The sequence below is a fragment of the Xenopus laevis genome, chromosome 3S, assembly GCF_017654675.1.
Source record: "Xenopus laevis strain J_2021 chromosome 3S, Xenopus_laevis_v10.1, whole genome shotgun sequence".
Taxonomy (NCBI): Eukaryota; Metazoa; Chordata; class Amphibia; order Anura; family Pipidae; genus Xenopus; species Xenopus laevis.
Genome location: NC_054376.1, coordinates 110,415,310 through 110,429,090, shown reverse-complemented (window position 1 = coordinate 110,429,090; position 13,781 = coordinate 110,415,310). Strand labels below are relative to the sequence as shown.

Here is a 13,781-nt window from a genome sequence, read left to right as displayed (position 1 = left end):
TCTGACCCCCGTTTATACCCGCACCCGGAACTTCTAACCGCAAACCCGCAGTGTACCGCAAGTTTTTGCGGCTAACCTGACCCATTGCAGGACTCTACCATAGACTCTATTTTAAGAAAATATTACTTTTTTAATAAAATGATTAATAGTAAAACAGTACCTGGTACTTGATTCTAACAAGCTGCATGAATCCATATTAGTAGCAAAACAATCATAATGTGTATATTTAGTGTTTCAAAAGTGATCCAAATTACAGAAAAAAAGCTTATCCTGAAACCCAAGGTCCGAAGCTTTTCCAGATAATAGATACCATTCCTGTTGGAGGATATTCTGTTTTTCATCTACGTATAATATATTTTCACTCCACCTGGCACTGATATCCTCAGACTGCAATTTATTGTATAGAGCCTGCAATGGGGCTTACACTGCTGCACACTGCTGGCATATGTATGTGCTGTGTGCTAACTTTAAAAAAATGACCATGCATTTAGTGAATTTATTGTCATTTCGCTTAATTTCTTGTGTCTTGTATGTTTGACACTTCAGTGCATATTTATCAAGAATCTAATTTGTGAGGTGGTAAAGGGTTTCTAAGTCGGATCAACTCGAATTTTGAATGTTTGCACGCTGTCAAAAAAAAGCAAAAAAATGATCGATTTCATGTCCTGAAAAAATTTGAATCAATCGAGTTTATCTCCCAAAAACTCAAATTTAAATTGAGTTTTCGGATAAAAGCAGGGTTTGGGTGCAAAAAAAATTGGAATCGTGGAAAAAAAATCACATTCGATTTTTGAGAAATCTGTCCCTTGCTGTCAGAAGTAATAGCTATAATGTGGACCTTCCTGAAAACATACAGTATACCACCCACCCCTTATTCTAAATGTCTGTATATATGGTAATATAATGTATATTATGGTTCTATACAGTATACAGGTATGGAATACGTTATCTGGAAACCCATTATTCAGAAAGCTCCTAATTACTGAAAGGCCATCTCCCATAGACTCCATTTTATTCAAATAATGGGGTTATTTAATGTTTTCATGATTTTCTAGTAGACTTAAGGTATGAAGATCCAAATTACAGAAAGATTCGTTGGCAAAACCCCAGGTCTCGAGCATTCTGGATGACCTATATATATATATATATATATATATATATATATATATATATATATATTAATATAATAATACAATCTTTATGTCTTTTGTCCAGATTGAATCCTGTTGGGAAGATGGAGCTAAATGCAATCTCATTAATTCTGGTTAGTCTTTGCTGTATATGGCAAGTCCAGGCAGAGGTCTTCACATCAACAGGTATGCATTATTTCAGCAGATGTCAGGGAAGCATCAATTAAATGTATTTACTGAAGCTTTGAAAACCAAAACTAGGAATGTATTACCTGCTTTAGGGCAGAGACACACGCTCAGATTCGGGGAGATTAGTTGCCCGGCGAAAAATCTCCTTTTTCAGGGCTCGAACTGCCTTCCCTGCCTTCCCACCGGCTAGTGGTGGGATGGCACTCGGAGTGATTCGTTTTCTCACAGGGAAACTTTGGGTGATTCGGAAAACGAAGTGCCATCCCTCCGGCGATTTACATTCTAGCCAGTGGGAAGGCAGTTCGGGGAGATTAGTTGCCCCGAAAAAGAGATTAGTCGCCGGGCGACTAATCTCCCTGAATCTGAACGTGCATCTGACCCTACATGCAGAATTAACCAAACCAGACTTCTAAATTTGGCTGACTCAAAAGGTAAAGACAATGTTTGTACTTCAGTCTTCTGATTTGTTGATATTCCTCCAAGCCAAGTTGTGGCAACAAGAATAGTGAACAAGGGAAAGTTATAACAAACAAGGGAAAGTTGTGCTCACCAATATTGTTTAAAACCATTAGGCGGGGGTGCAATGAGGCTGTGACCACAAAATACATATAGTCAAATACAAGAGTCCTCTGCACTCAACCCATTATCAATATATTTAAGACAGCGACATTTTGTGCATACTGCTACTAAAAAATGCCTTACCCTTTAAACAAAACAGGGATTGTTTGTCCATATATTGCAATATATTCAAGCTGGCCAACTACGTCAAAGTCATCCCATATCTGGCCAGTCCTATGCTCAATTTTATCTGATTCATTAAGAATTCAATTACTTCATTATACATTTTACAAAGGGACTAGGTTTTACCTGCAACTTACTTGCTGCTTTCACAAGAATAGCGAACCAGCATGTCTATAACTGTAAGAGCCACATCTATCAAAGGTCGAATTTCGAATTCATGTGAGTTTTTAAAAACTCCAATAAATTCAAATTTTGACCAAACTTATTTAATCTAATTTTTTAAACTCTGATCAATGGAATCCACCTGAAAACTCAAATCGAATTCGAATCAAAGGAATCAGGAAGGCTGCAAACAACTCAAAATTGATCCCTGGACCTCTTCCATTGACTTAAACAGCAATTTGGCAGGTTTAAGGTGGCGAATAGTCGAATTTGAGTTCTTAAAGGGATCCTGTTATCGGAAAACGTGTTTTTTTTCAAAACGCATCAGTTAATAGTACTACTCCAGCAGAATTCTGCACTGAAATCCATTTCTCAAAAGAGCAAACAGATTTTTTTATATTCAATTTTGAAATCTGACATGGGGCTAGACATTTTGTCAATTTCCCAGCTGCCCCTGGTCATGTGACTTGTGACTGCACTTTAGGAGATAAATGCTTTCTGGCAGGCTGCTGTTTTTCCTTCTCAATGTAACTGAATGTGTCTCAGTGAGACATGGGTTTTTACTATTGAGTGTTGTTCTTAGATCTACCAGGCAGCTGTTATCTTGTGTTAGGGAGTATCTGGTTACCTTCTCATTGTACTTTTGTTTGGCTGCTGGGGGGGGGCTGGGGGGGGAAGGGAGGGGGTGAGATCGCTCCAACTTGCAGTATAGCTGTAAAGAGTGACTGAAGTTTATCAGAGCACAAGTCACATGACTTGGGGCAGCTGGGAAATTGACAATATGTCTAGCCCCATGTCAGATTTCAAAATTGAATATAAAAAAATCTGTTTGCTCTTTTGAGAAATGGATTTCAATGCAGAATTTTGCTGGAGCAGCACTATTAACTGATTCATTTTGAAAAATTTTTTTTTTCCCATGACAGTATCCCTTTAAAGTACGATAAACCTTGAAAATCAAATTTGAATTTTAAAAAAAATCGAATCGAATTTGAATAACTCCCTAGTTGAATTTGACAGTTTTGACCATAAAAACTTGAAAATTCTAATTTTCAATTCACCACTTAATAAATCTGCCCCTTATTGTGCAAAATATGTGCTCCATAAATGCAAAACTGTTCTGTTGTAATTAGTGCAGTAAAGTAGTCAAAAGTTAATCCTCTACCTGAGGTGCAGGCCCAAAGTGTAGGGGAGTTTTATCCCTTCCCTACCTGGTCAAGAGCTCCATAGACTTCTCTGTATGAAATGATCAATTCAGTACAGACTGGCCCTTGAACACGCAGTGGCATACAAACAACAATGGAGTACACAAAGCATTATTTAATCACTGCCATGTAAAATCACAGGTACTGTATTTATAAAGCTAAAGTGTATTTTGGTGTATATGTAGCAAAAATAGCTGTTATCATGGGAAAAAAGCTCTGTAAATAGCAAGTAAAACAGTTAATTGTACCAAGTAGAATTTAGTTTTATGCCAAAGCTTTATGATATCCAATCCCCTTGACAGCAAATATAAAGAAAATAAAAGAAGTCAGGCCTGAAACTGATCTTGTTAAGTTTCTAATAAATGTAACTTCACTTAGTGAGTTATTACAGATGAGTTACTTCACATCTCGTCTGACTTGGCATGAAAGTCGAAATATTCATGCCCTAATAAAAGTCATTGCTTTCTTTATTGTTTAGAGCTATGTATGTGTGTGTGCAGCTTTCCAGTTCCTAATAAAAAACAGGCAGTTTGGCTGAGGCAGCCATTTCTACATGCTGGCACATCAACTTGAAACTTGGAAATAAACAGCAGGAAATAATAATGGCAAAGTACAGAGTTACTTCCCAACATGCTGAAAAGAAGTGCAAGCATTGGATACCTATTAACAAACACATCCATGGCTGTTACCACAATCTCTCTTAAAAGAGTAGTTTGCTTTTTGGTGTAGTTCTGAATTGAAAAACCTATGGGTCAGGAGCCAAACTTGCAACTCTTTGGTGTTTTAGGGTGGGTCTTCATTTTATGGCTGATGTAAGACACTGCATTTTCTCTGCCGGTGTAGATTGGAGTCCCTATAGCCCTTTGTGTATGCATTGACAGGAAAGGACTAAGGACTTGGGGTGGATTTGGCCAGATTTTTTTTACCTTCGAGGAAAACCTGTGATTGAAATTAGACTAATACCTGTACAGAGAGGCGCCTTTCTATAATAGGCAATGTGAAGTTAATTCTATTCCAGCTCTTGGGTTCTGCAGGTAATTACAAGATTACAACACTTACAACAACAGCCCTTTCACAGGGGTCATCATGAACTCATTTAGTTAGGATTCTCACATGAACCGATAGAAGGAACACATTTTGGTAAGAGATGAATGCAAATAATTAAAAAAAACTATAAAAAAGACAAAATGAAGGCCAATTGAAAAGTTGATTAGAATTAGTCATTCTATAACAAATTAAAAGATTAACTTAACCAACCCTTTAAAGGAGAAGGAAACCCAGTCGGCGCAAAAACCCTCCCCCCTCCCCTGTGTTGCTTCCCCTCCCTCCTCCCCCCTGGCCTACCTGTCCCGCTGGGCAAATGCCCCTAACTTGTTACTTACCCTTCTGCGCAGGTCCAGTCTACGGAGTTCATGACGCCATCTTCTTCCAAGCAATCTTCTTCCTGCTTTGACCGGCGCATCCACAGTAGGAGCATTTCGCCGGTACGGATCTACTGTGCATGCGCCAAAAGTCACAAAGTGAAATCGGAAAACGTTGTGACTTTTGGCGCATGCGCAGTAGATCCAAAAGCAGGAAGAAGCAGGAAGAAGATGGTGCCTGTGAACTCCGTGGACTGGACCTGCGGAGAAGGGTAAGTAACAAGTTAGGGGCATTTGCCCAGCGGGACAGGTAGGCCAGGGGGGAGGAGGGAGGGGAAGCAACACAGGGGAGGGGGGGGAGGGTTTTTGCGCTGACTGGGTTTCCTTCTCCTTTAAGGCCATCTTTGTAGCATAAAGTATGTTATTCTAAAACTCTGAATTTCTTTCCAGGTCACATGACTGATCTGATTTACAGGGAGAGAGATCTTGTGCAATCTTTGAAAGAATACATTCGGGAAGAAGAGGAACGTCTTTCTAAAATAAAAAGGTAGGAATAATTTTAGTCTAATCATAATGTATTAGTAGATTTTGGTCACAAAAATAAAACCACATAAGAAATTTGGATCCATAGTGTAGGCAAAGAAACTCTTGTGGGAATCACCTGTGACCCTGCGTTTTAGCCTACCTGTTGTACCCTGCTTCCCCTAAAGGTGGCCATACACGTAGAGATCCGCTCGTTTGGCAATTTCGGCAAACAAGCAGATCTCTCCCCGATATGCCCACATTGAGGTGGGCGATATCGAGCTGATCCGATAGTGGGCCCTAGGGCCCAACAATCAGATCATAATACTGCCAATATGGGGGTTTGGATCACTGGACTGCAACAGATGTGGGCGCGATCCAATGGGATTTTTAACCCTGACGACTTTTGGCCAGATATCGATCGGGGAAGCCTGTGAGAGGGCCCCATACATGGGCCAATAAGCTGCTGACTCGGTCTGTCGTCTGCTTTTATCGCCCTTTAGTTACACCACTGCCTTTTCTCTGTAATATTAAAACAGTCAAACCAAACAGTTTTTTAAAGGCCCTGTATCCTTAAAATGCCAGGTCCTAAGCATTCCCATAACTACTAAAGTATACAATCTATTTAAAGGAGAACTAAAGCTCATCAAAGAATTATACCAGAAATGCTGCACATTAAGCCTCATTTACTAGCGCTGGGCAAGTGCAGTTTTCATAAAAATCATATGGAACTTAATGCTGGTCCACTCAACCATATCTTATTTATTTTTTGTATTTAGCTGGGCAACTCAATTAGATGAACTGACTAGCAGGTCAACTGCTGATCCAGAAGGATACCTTGGGCACCCGGTAAATGCATACAAACTTGTGAAGAGATTTAACACGGACTGGACATCACTAGAGAGCCTTGTGCTTCAGGACTCGACAAAAGGTACTGTGAAAATACATATGTATATATCAGTTAGACTGTGTTGGCATCCTTGAAGAAATCCTTAGAACCTAGGTTTAATCAGGTTTAATCAAATTCTACCTGGTGCCTTGCAACAGGTGTTAGAACCAAAAGTTAAGGGGCCCGTTTACTTAGCTCAAGTGAAGGAATAAAATAAACTTCGAATTTCGAATGTTTTTTATGGCTACTTCGACCATCGAATTGGCTACTTCGACCTTCGACTACGACTTAAAGTTTGAATCGAATGATTCGAACTAAAAATCGTTCGAATATTCGACCATTCGATAATCAAAAAACTGTCTCTTTAAAAAAAACTTTGACTCCCTACTTCGCCACCTAAAACCTACCGAGGTGCAATGTTAGCCTAGGAAGGTCCCCATAGGCTTCCTGGCAATTTTTTGATAGACGAAAAATCGTTCGATCATTGGATTAAAATCCTTCGAATCGAACGATTTGAAAGAATTGAATCGTTTGATCGAACGATTTTTCGTTCGATCAAACTATTTGCGGTAAATCCTTTGACTTCGATATTCGAAGTCGAAGGATTTACATTCACCAGTCGAATATCGAGGGTTAATTAACCCTCGAAATTCGACCCTATGTAAATCTGCCCCTAAATGTACAAATAACTTTTATTTTGTAATTGGCGTACTTCTGAAAGTTTCCTTATAATGAAATTATTTTTTACTAAGCAATAAAATCGTTTTTGGATCGAGGATCCCTTTAAAGGAATGGTTCAGTTTAAAAATAAAAAGTGGGTAAATAGATAGGCTGTGTAAAAAAAATAAATATTTCTAATATAGTTAGTTAGCCAAACATGTAATGTATAAAGGCTGGAGTGACTGGATGTCTAACATAACAGAACACTACTTCCTTCTTTTCAGCTCTCTGAGTTAGTCAGCAAATTGAAGGGGGGCCACATGATACATAACTTGTCAGTGAGTTTTAAAAAGCAAACAGTTATGACCCATGTGCCCCCCTCAAGTCATTGATTGGTTACTGCCTGGTAACCAATCAGTGGAAACCTAGAGAGCTGCAAAGCAGGAAGTAGTGTTCTGGCTATTATGTTACACATCCAGTCACTCCAGCCTTTATACATTACATTTTTGGCTAACTAACTATATTAGAAACATTTTTTATTTTGCACAGCCTATCTATTTACCCAGTTTGTATTTTATACTGAACAATTCCTTTTAGGTAAGAAGAAGATGTATATTGTAATACAGTTTAGGTTATTCTAAATCCACCAGAAGTGCCAAATGTGCTTAGGATATGGCATTTCTGGTGGATTTGGAACCAGTATTGCACTATTCAGCATTACTTTTTTTTTGTGGTTCTAATATTTAGGCAGTATAATATACCTGCTGTCAGTAGCGGCAGAGCAACTGTCAGCATCAATCCTCTCCCAGCTTCTCTGGTACAACATCCATAACTCTCAGTCACCATTGCTATTGGCATGCCGCTCTGACTGAATGTGTTTATAGCTTACAGCTAACAGACACTTACTGGTTTTAAATCATATAAGAAAACATTTAATTACTCTAATATACAAGACTTGGAAGTCATCTTAGAGTTCCATGACCTAATGCTTTTAAATGCTTACGGAACTCCTCAGTAGCTAATTCCAGTTATTTACTTTATATACTGTAGTACTATACTAAAGAAGTAATGGCATCACAATGACTTCTGATTACCTGTTTTTGCAGCAGCCCAGTGGAAAAAAAGAAGCAAAGCTTGTTCTTGTCTTCTGTTTAAACAAGAACTATTCATGTTTTTGATAATTCTGGCCTGCACACCATGTAAGAGCTCTGTGTTTATGCAACATGGTCATAATTACTTTCACATATACCAGATCATGGTTCATTCTCCCAGAGCTGTTTGAGTTCTTTCAGTCTCTAAGTATAGTTCCACGCCAGCAGTTGGATTATGTTCTGCCGAGAATTGGCTGGGATCTTTCTCACTCTCTGCCATCTAATAAAACTAGAGTAATTCCTGACCTTTACATCTAACCCACCGTCTGAGAATATTGTAATGGAACGGTTCTATTTCTAATATTGGAATAATGCATTTATTTTTTATTAAACTTTATGATCCAGAAAATAACTATCACTGAAAGGTTGTAAAATTGCATTTTTAATTATGAACAATTGCACGAAATGATACATTCTCCTGTAAGGCTAAATGAAATGCATATAATACAGTCTAGTATTAATATAGGATTTTCTGCATGTTTGTTTAAACTTCAACACTGAACAAAAAGGGCATGTAATTAGCTGTAGACATATGAAATCAAGCAAGTAACCCCCCCATCTACAAACATGCTGGGTCTTATTTATCTTGCCTCCAGATACTTAGTGCAGAAAGGAAAATTAATGTGACAGCTGGATTTTAATTGGAATGCTGAAAGAGTGGTTGGCAGCACTTCAGGAGTCTGTACACAGTCTAAAAATCTAAATATGATCAAAGCAACAACATCCATATGTTTGGAGTGCGTTCCAAAAATGCAACGTGGCAGTTTTAGGCAAAAAGGCTTAGGCTGTTCAATTTACTGGAGCTCATTTACCAAATTTTGCACTTTACTGCAAATTGCCATTTATTTGTATCCTGTCATGCACTTTGTTGCATGAGCTGCCAAACCCTGAAATGTATGCTATTACTATATTACTATAATGTACTGTAAACTACCTTGTGAGACAAACCACGCAAACATTGAAGTAAAACAACAGAAAAACACCCCACTGCCTATCTTGCACATTTTATTATCTGTCAAAAATGGAATAAAAGTGACATTTATTTTGTAGCAGCTAATCAGATATTTGCTTTTAAACCGGTGTCCACTAGATGCTATTTTATGATTGGTCCCTATGGGTTGGTAAATCTAGGATTGTTTAGGCCAAGGGTGTCCGAAAGGTAGATCAGTATCTACCAGTAGACTGGGGATCTACCAGTAGACTGTCAACAGCTTGTCTGAATCACCTTCCTGTTTCATACTTTTCATTCAGATATTTATTCTGTTAAAGTAGACCTGTCACCCAGACATAAAAAGCTGTCTAATAATTGTCCTTTTCAAATTAAACATAAACCCCAAATTATTTTTTTTTATTAAAGCATTCATAGCTGTTGTAAACTCATTTAAAAATCTCAGCTGCCAATCAAATATTGTCTACCCCTCCTCTATGCCTTAGGCATAGAGGCGGGGCAGGCAATTACTTTCACTTTCCATTCAACGCCTAGATGTCACTGCTGTCCCCAAATTCCCCTCTTTCTTTACCATTTAATTGTGTAACCAGGACATGGGGATGGACATCAGGTCCCCTGTTCTGGTGCACAAACAAGATTTTGAGATGATGCAAGTCTTGTCTTTATAAGTGTCCACAAAATGGCTCCCGCCTACTTGCTATAATTATGAATTCCCAGATGGAAAGAAACAAGATTCGAAAAATGTACAGTGTAATTAAAGTTAATTTTGCTTGATTAACATGGTAAAATAGGATTTGGAATAATTTTTTTGGGTGACGGGTCCCCTTTAAGGTTACATAAGAAATAATTATTTGTTAAATATATTAATATACATTTCCCATAAATCAGAATTTAAAGGGGAACTATCTTGACAATAAAAATGTATTATAAGCTTCCTCATACTGAAGTAAAAAACTTTCTAAATACAATCCATCAAAAATTCTGCATTGTTTCTGAAATAATCAAGTTTATATTCACTATTCCTCTCTCAGCATGTTTCATTCTCTCTTCATGCAGCAGTTGGGTGTCAGATACATGATCAAATATATCTAATGGGGGGTTCCCTTTCCTAGCAGATGTATTAGAGCTCACTCAAATAACTGATTCCATAACAAACAAAATCTAACAAAATAACTGCCTTTTGCACAAATCCTGCATGTAGAGAGACAGGATTTCTAGTGATTTTAATAGCATTAGCTCTAATACATCTTCTAGGCAAAAGAAGCCCCCTATAAGATATATTGGATTATTCATCTGACACCCAACTCCTGAATGAAGACAGAATGAGGAGAAACAGATGCTGAGAGAGGAATAGTGAAGATAAACTGGATTATTTCAGAAACTGTACATAATTTTTAATTGATTTTATTTACATAGTTTCTTATTTCAGTGTGCCAAAGCTAATATTACATTTTCACTTAAGTTCCCCTTTAAGTGATATTTTCCATGGAACGGAATGCTTACAATGCTTTTATGCTTGTAGGACAACATCACTAAAAGTAGACCTTGTATTAGGGGCACTCCTGGTTTAGGCTCTCAGTTCCCTTCTGAAATTTACGCACAACACTTGGAGGGGAGCCTCACGTACACACAATACTTTGCAGAGACAACCTTTGTGCACACAGTACTCTAAATATACTCTACACTTAATACAAAGATGGGTCTAATATAAAGCCTTCATTGCATGATGCTCAGAAGAGTAGCATCCCAGGCATGTATGCACACTGCAGTGAGAGTTGCACAAACCCACAGAAGAGAAAAATATAGTGATCAATGGTTGAAATTCTGGTTGAGCAACATAATAAATGTAATATTTTAGAAAGAATTGGGGTGAGTAAAGCAGTGGTGCCAAGCTATGGCCCTGGAACATGAGATCATTCTGAATGCCAGTTATAGTAAGATTTGGGGAGTGCCCCGTTTCAAGATCAATTAGAGCGAGGTTCAGGGTGAAAATTCTGCTTTGATATTTTTCTTATCTGTAACTTTTTATGCGATTAGGGGGCCCTGACCAAAGGTTGGATCTCCAGTAGGAGCTTGAACAGTTCAAAGAACACTGTAGTAAGGATTAATTGTGAAAGATGGAAACCATCGATTCAAAAGGAAATTAAGGGTTTGGGTATGCAAGGTTTTAACAAATCAACAACCAAATATCAGAGAGGATAGACTATTTTACCTCCCTATCCTGCAACTTTGTATCAATAGATTACTATGGTTGGTATGTCTGGAAATAAAATTGCCACATTAGTAGTAAATGTGAATGTCCCAAATGATAGCAATGGTCAGATCATTACCTATAAAGAATGTATTTCAATACACTGCTTACTCTAATTGTTTAGATTTAATGACAGAAGAATAATTCATAGTAACATAGTAATTTAGGTTAAAAAAAGACACATGTCCATCAAGTTCAACATTTTAACTTTATTTTAACCTGTCTCACTGCCAGTTGATCCAGAGGAAGGCAAAAAAACACATTTGAAGCCTCTACAATTTGCCTCAGAGGGGGAAAAAATTCCTTCCTGACTCTCAAATGGCAATCGGACCAGTCCCTGGATCAACTTGTACTATCTTCATAAATGTTGTGTGGAACACTGTAAACAAATTAATAATAAACAGATCTGCCGGTCCTTCACTGTATTTTTTTCTGATTTTTAGGATTTATTGCCAACCTCACGTTTCAGAAAGAATATTTTCCAACTGAAGAAGATGAAAAGGGGGCGGCCAAGGCTCTAATGCGCCTTCAGGACACATACAAACTTGATCCTGACATTATTGCTAAAGGAAAATTACCAGGTTAGTACTGGAAATCCACACAAAGCTGTAATGCATTCATACAGGGCCGGCAATCAGGGGGAAGTGTTGCCCTGGGCCCGGAGGGTTTTAGATCTTAAACGAGAAAGAAAGCTACCTAAGCAGTTTATTGCCAATAGATAAGCCACAATAGTGCAAGCTATCAGGGCCGGAACTAGGGGTAGGCAGAGTAGGCACGTGCCTAGGGCGCAAAGCTGGAGGGGCTCCAGGCACACACCTTCTCTGCCTCTGCTATCCCCTAGTCTGGTCCCTGCTCTGGCCGACGTGTGCGTAGCTTTGTTTTGCAAAGCGCCCCAAAATACGAGTGCGCATGTGTGAAAAACGAAAGTGCGCATGCACACTCTTATTTTTTTTTCGCGCATGCACACTTGTGTTTTTTCGCGCATGCACATTCGCGTTTTTGCCGCTTTGCCGGGCCATGCTGCCTAGGGCGCCTGTCCGCCTTGGCCCGGCACTGCAAGCTATAACACTGTATTAATTCTGTAGAATGCTTTACCATACCTAAGTAAACAGATCTAGAAGCTCTCTGTTTGTTTAGGATAGCAGCTGCTATATTTAGCTTGCTGTGACATCACTTCCTGCCTGAGTCTCTCCCTGCTCACTCATAGCTCTGAGCTCAAATTACATCAGGGAGGGAGAGAGGAGCAAACTGAGCATGCTCAAGCCCTAGCCCTGGAGGTTTAAGCTGAAACAGGAAGTCTGATACAGAAGCCCATGTGTACACTGTCTTTTTACAGAGGACTCAGAGCAGCATTACTTTGAGGGTTTACTGGTGTATTTATATAGACCTTTCTGATAAAGCTTGCTTAGTTTTAGCCTTTTCTTCTCCTTTAAGGGGGGCATGACCATGTTGCACTTGATTAGCCAGTCCCCCTGCTTTCAGTGAGCTGCCGCCTTTGGAAGGGTTGGCAGGAGCACAGGTGACCAGTAACCGTATTCTCTTCCCTTATTGTTCACAGATGTTTAAGTCTAGGTTGAGCTGTTCAAGGATTGGATAGCTGAGGTTTGAACTTCCCCTCCAGATCATCCAATCCCCATGCAGTTTTACCGGGACTTAAACTTCTGTGACCAATAAGGGGGAGAGATTGCTGTTACTGGACAGAAGATGCAGTCACCTGAACTCCCGCCCTCTCTTCCGAAGTTGGCAGTATGGCAGAGCCCCCTAAAGTTAACCCCTTTGTAGTCCCTGTTATTGCATGGAGGGGACCCGGCCACCAATATTTTAAAAAAACTTCATGTGTGGCTCTGACCATCAGTAGTACTTTTATAGGGGGCCCTGACTACCAATTTTGCATTCTGCATATATATAATGTATATCATCTACCTTTCAATAAACTGTTGCGAGGCAGGGGGCAAAATACAAGTGTCATATGAGTTGGAGGGTATTAAAGGCATAGTGAATAAGCTCCGGCAAAATGGGGAACGTCTCAATATCCCTTTAATATATATCATTCCAGTTATTTTTTATATCTTGTTCATCGTGTATCACATCATAAATATGATAAATTGTTGGCATTTTATTACAATTTTGCCTTGCATTCATTTTCATTAGTTTACCGACTTGCTGTGTAAAAGTGTGCAGTATAATTGAAGGTCATTTTAAAATTGGATTTTTAAGAAAATTTATTTTTTGTTTTTGTGTAGGAACGAATTACATTTCATCTTTATCTGCGGATGACACCTTTGGTATGGGGAAAATTGCCTACCATGATGGTGATTATTACCACACAGTTCTTTGGATGCAGCAGGCCCTGAAGCAGTTGGATGAAGGGGAACGTGCTGAAATTAGTCAAGTGGAAGTTCTGGATTATCTCAGTTACACTGTCTTTCAGCTTGGTGATGTCCCCAGGGCAGTTGAACTTACGAAAAGACTCTTGGCTCTGGGTAAGCATAAAATTAAAGCCCTTAAAGGCAAGCAATACCCCTGGACATTTATTTACAACACACAAGCCAAGGGCAAGCAGACATGGTAGAT

The 13,781-nt window shown here is 38.9% G+C and overlaps 1 protein-coding gene across 2 annotated transcripts in view; it reads left to right on the top strand.

Moving 5' to 3' along the window:
* Positions 1-13,781, top strand: part of LOC108713277 (prolyl 4-hydroxylase subunit alpha-2) — a 47,703-nt gene that overhangs the window by 14,161 nt on the left and 19,761 nt on the right. For both annotated transcript variants that reach the window (XM_018256195.2, XM_018256196.2), the window contains exons 2-6: positions 1,216-1,316; positions 5,236-5,332; positions 6,087-6,238; positions 11,651-11,788; positions 13,451-13,690. In XM_018256195.2, coding sequence (XP_018111684.1) covers positions 1,235-1,316; positions 5,236-5,332; positions 6,087-6,238; positions 11,651-11,788; positions 13,451-13,690 — 709 coding nt within the window. In that variant the 5' untranslated portion in view covers positions 1,216-1,234. The remainder of the gene's footprint in view (positions 1-1,215; positions 1,317-5,235; positions 5,333-6,086; positions 6,239-11,650; positions 11,789-13,450; positions 13,691-13,781) is intronic.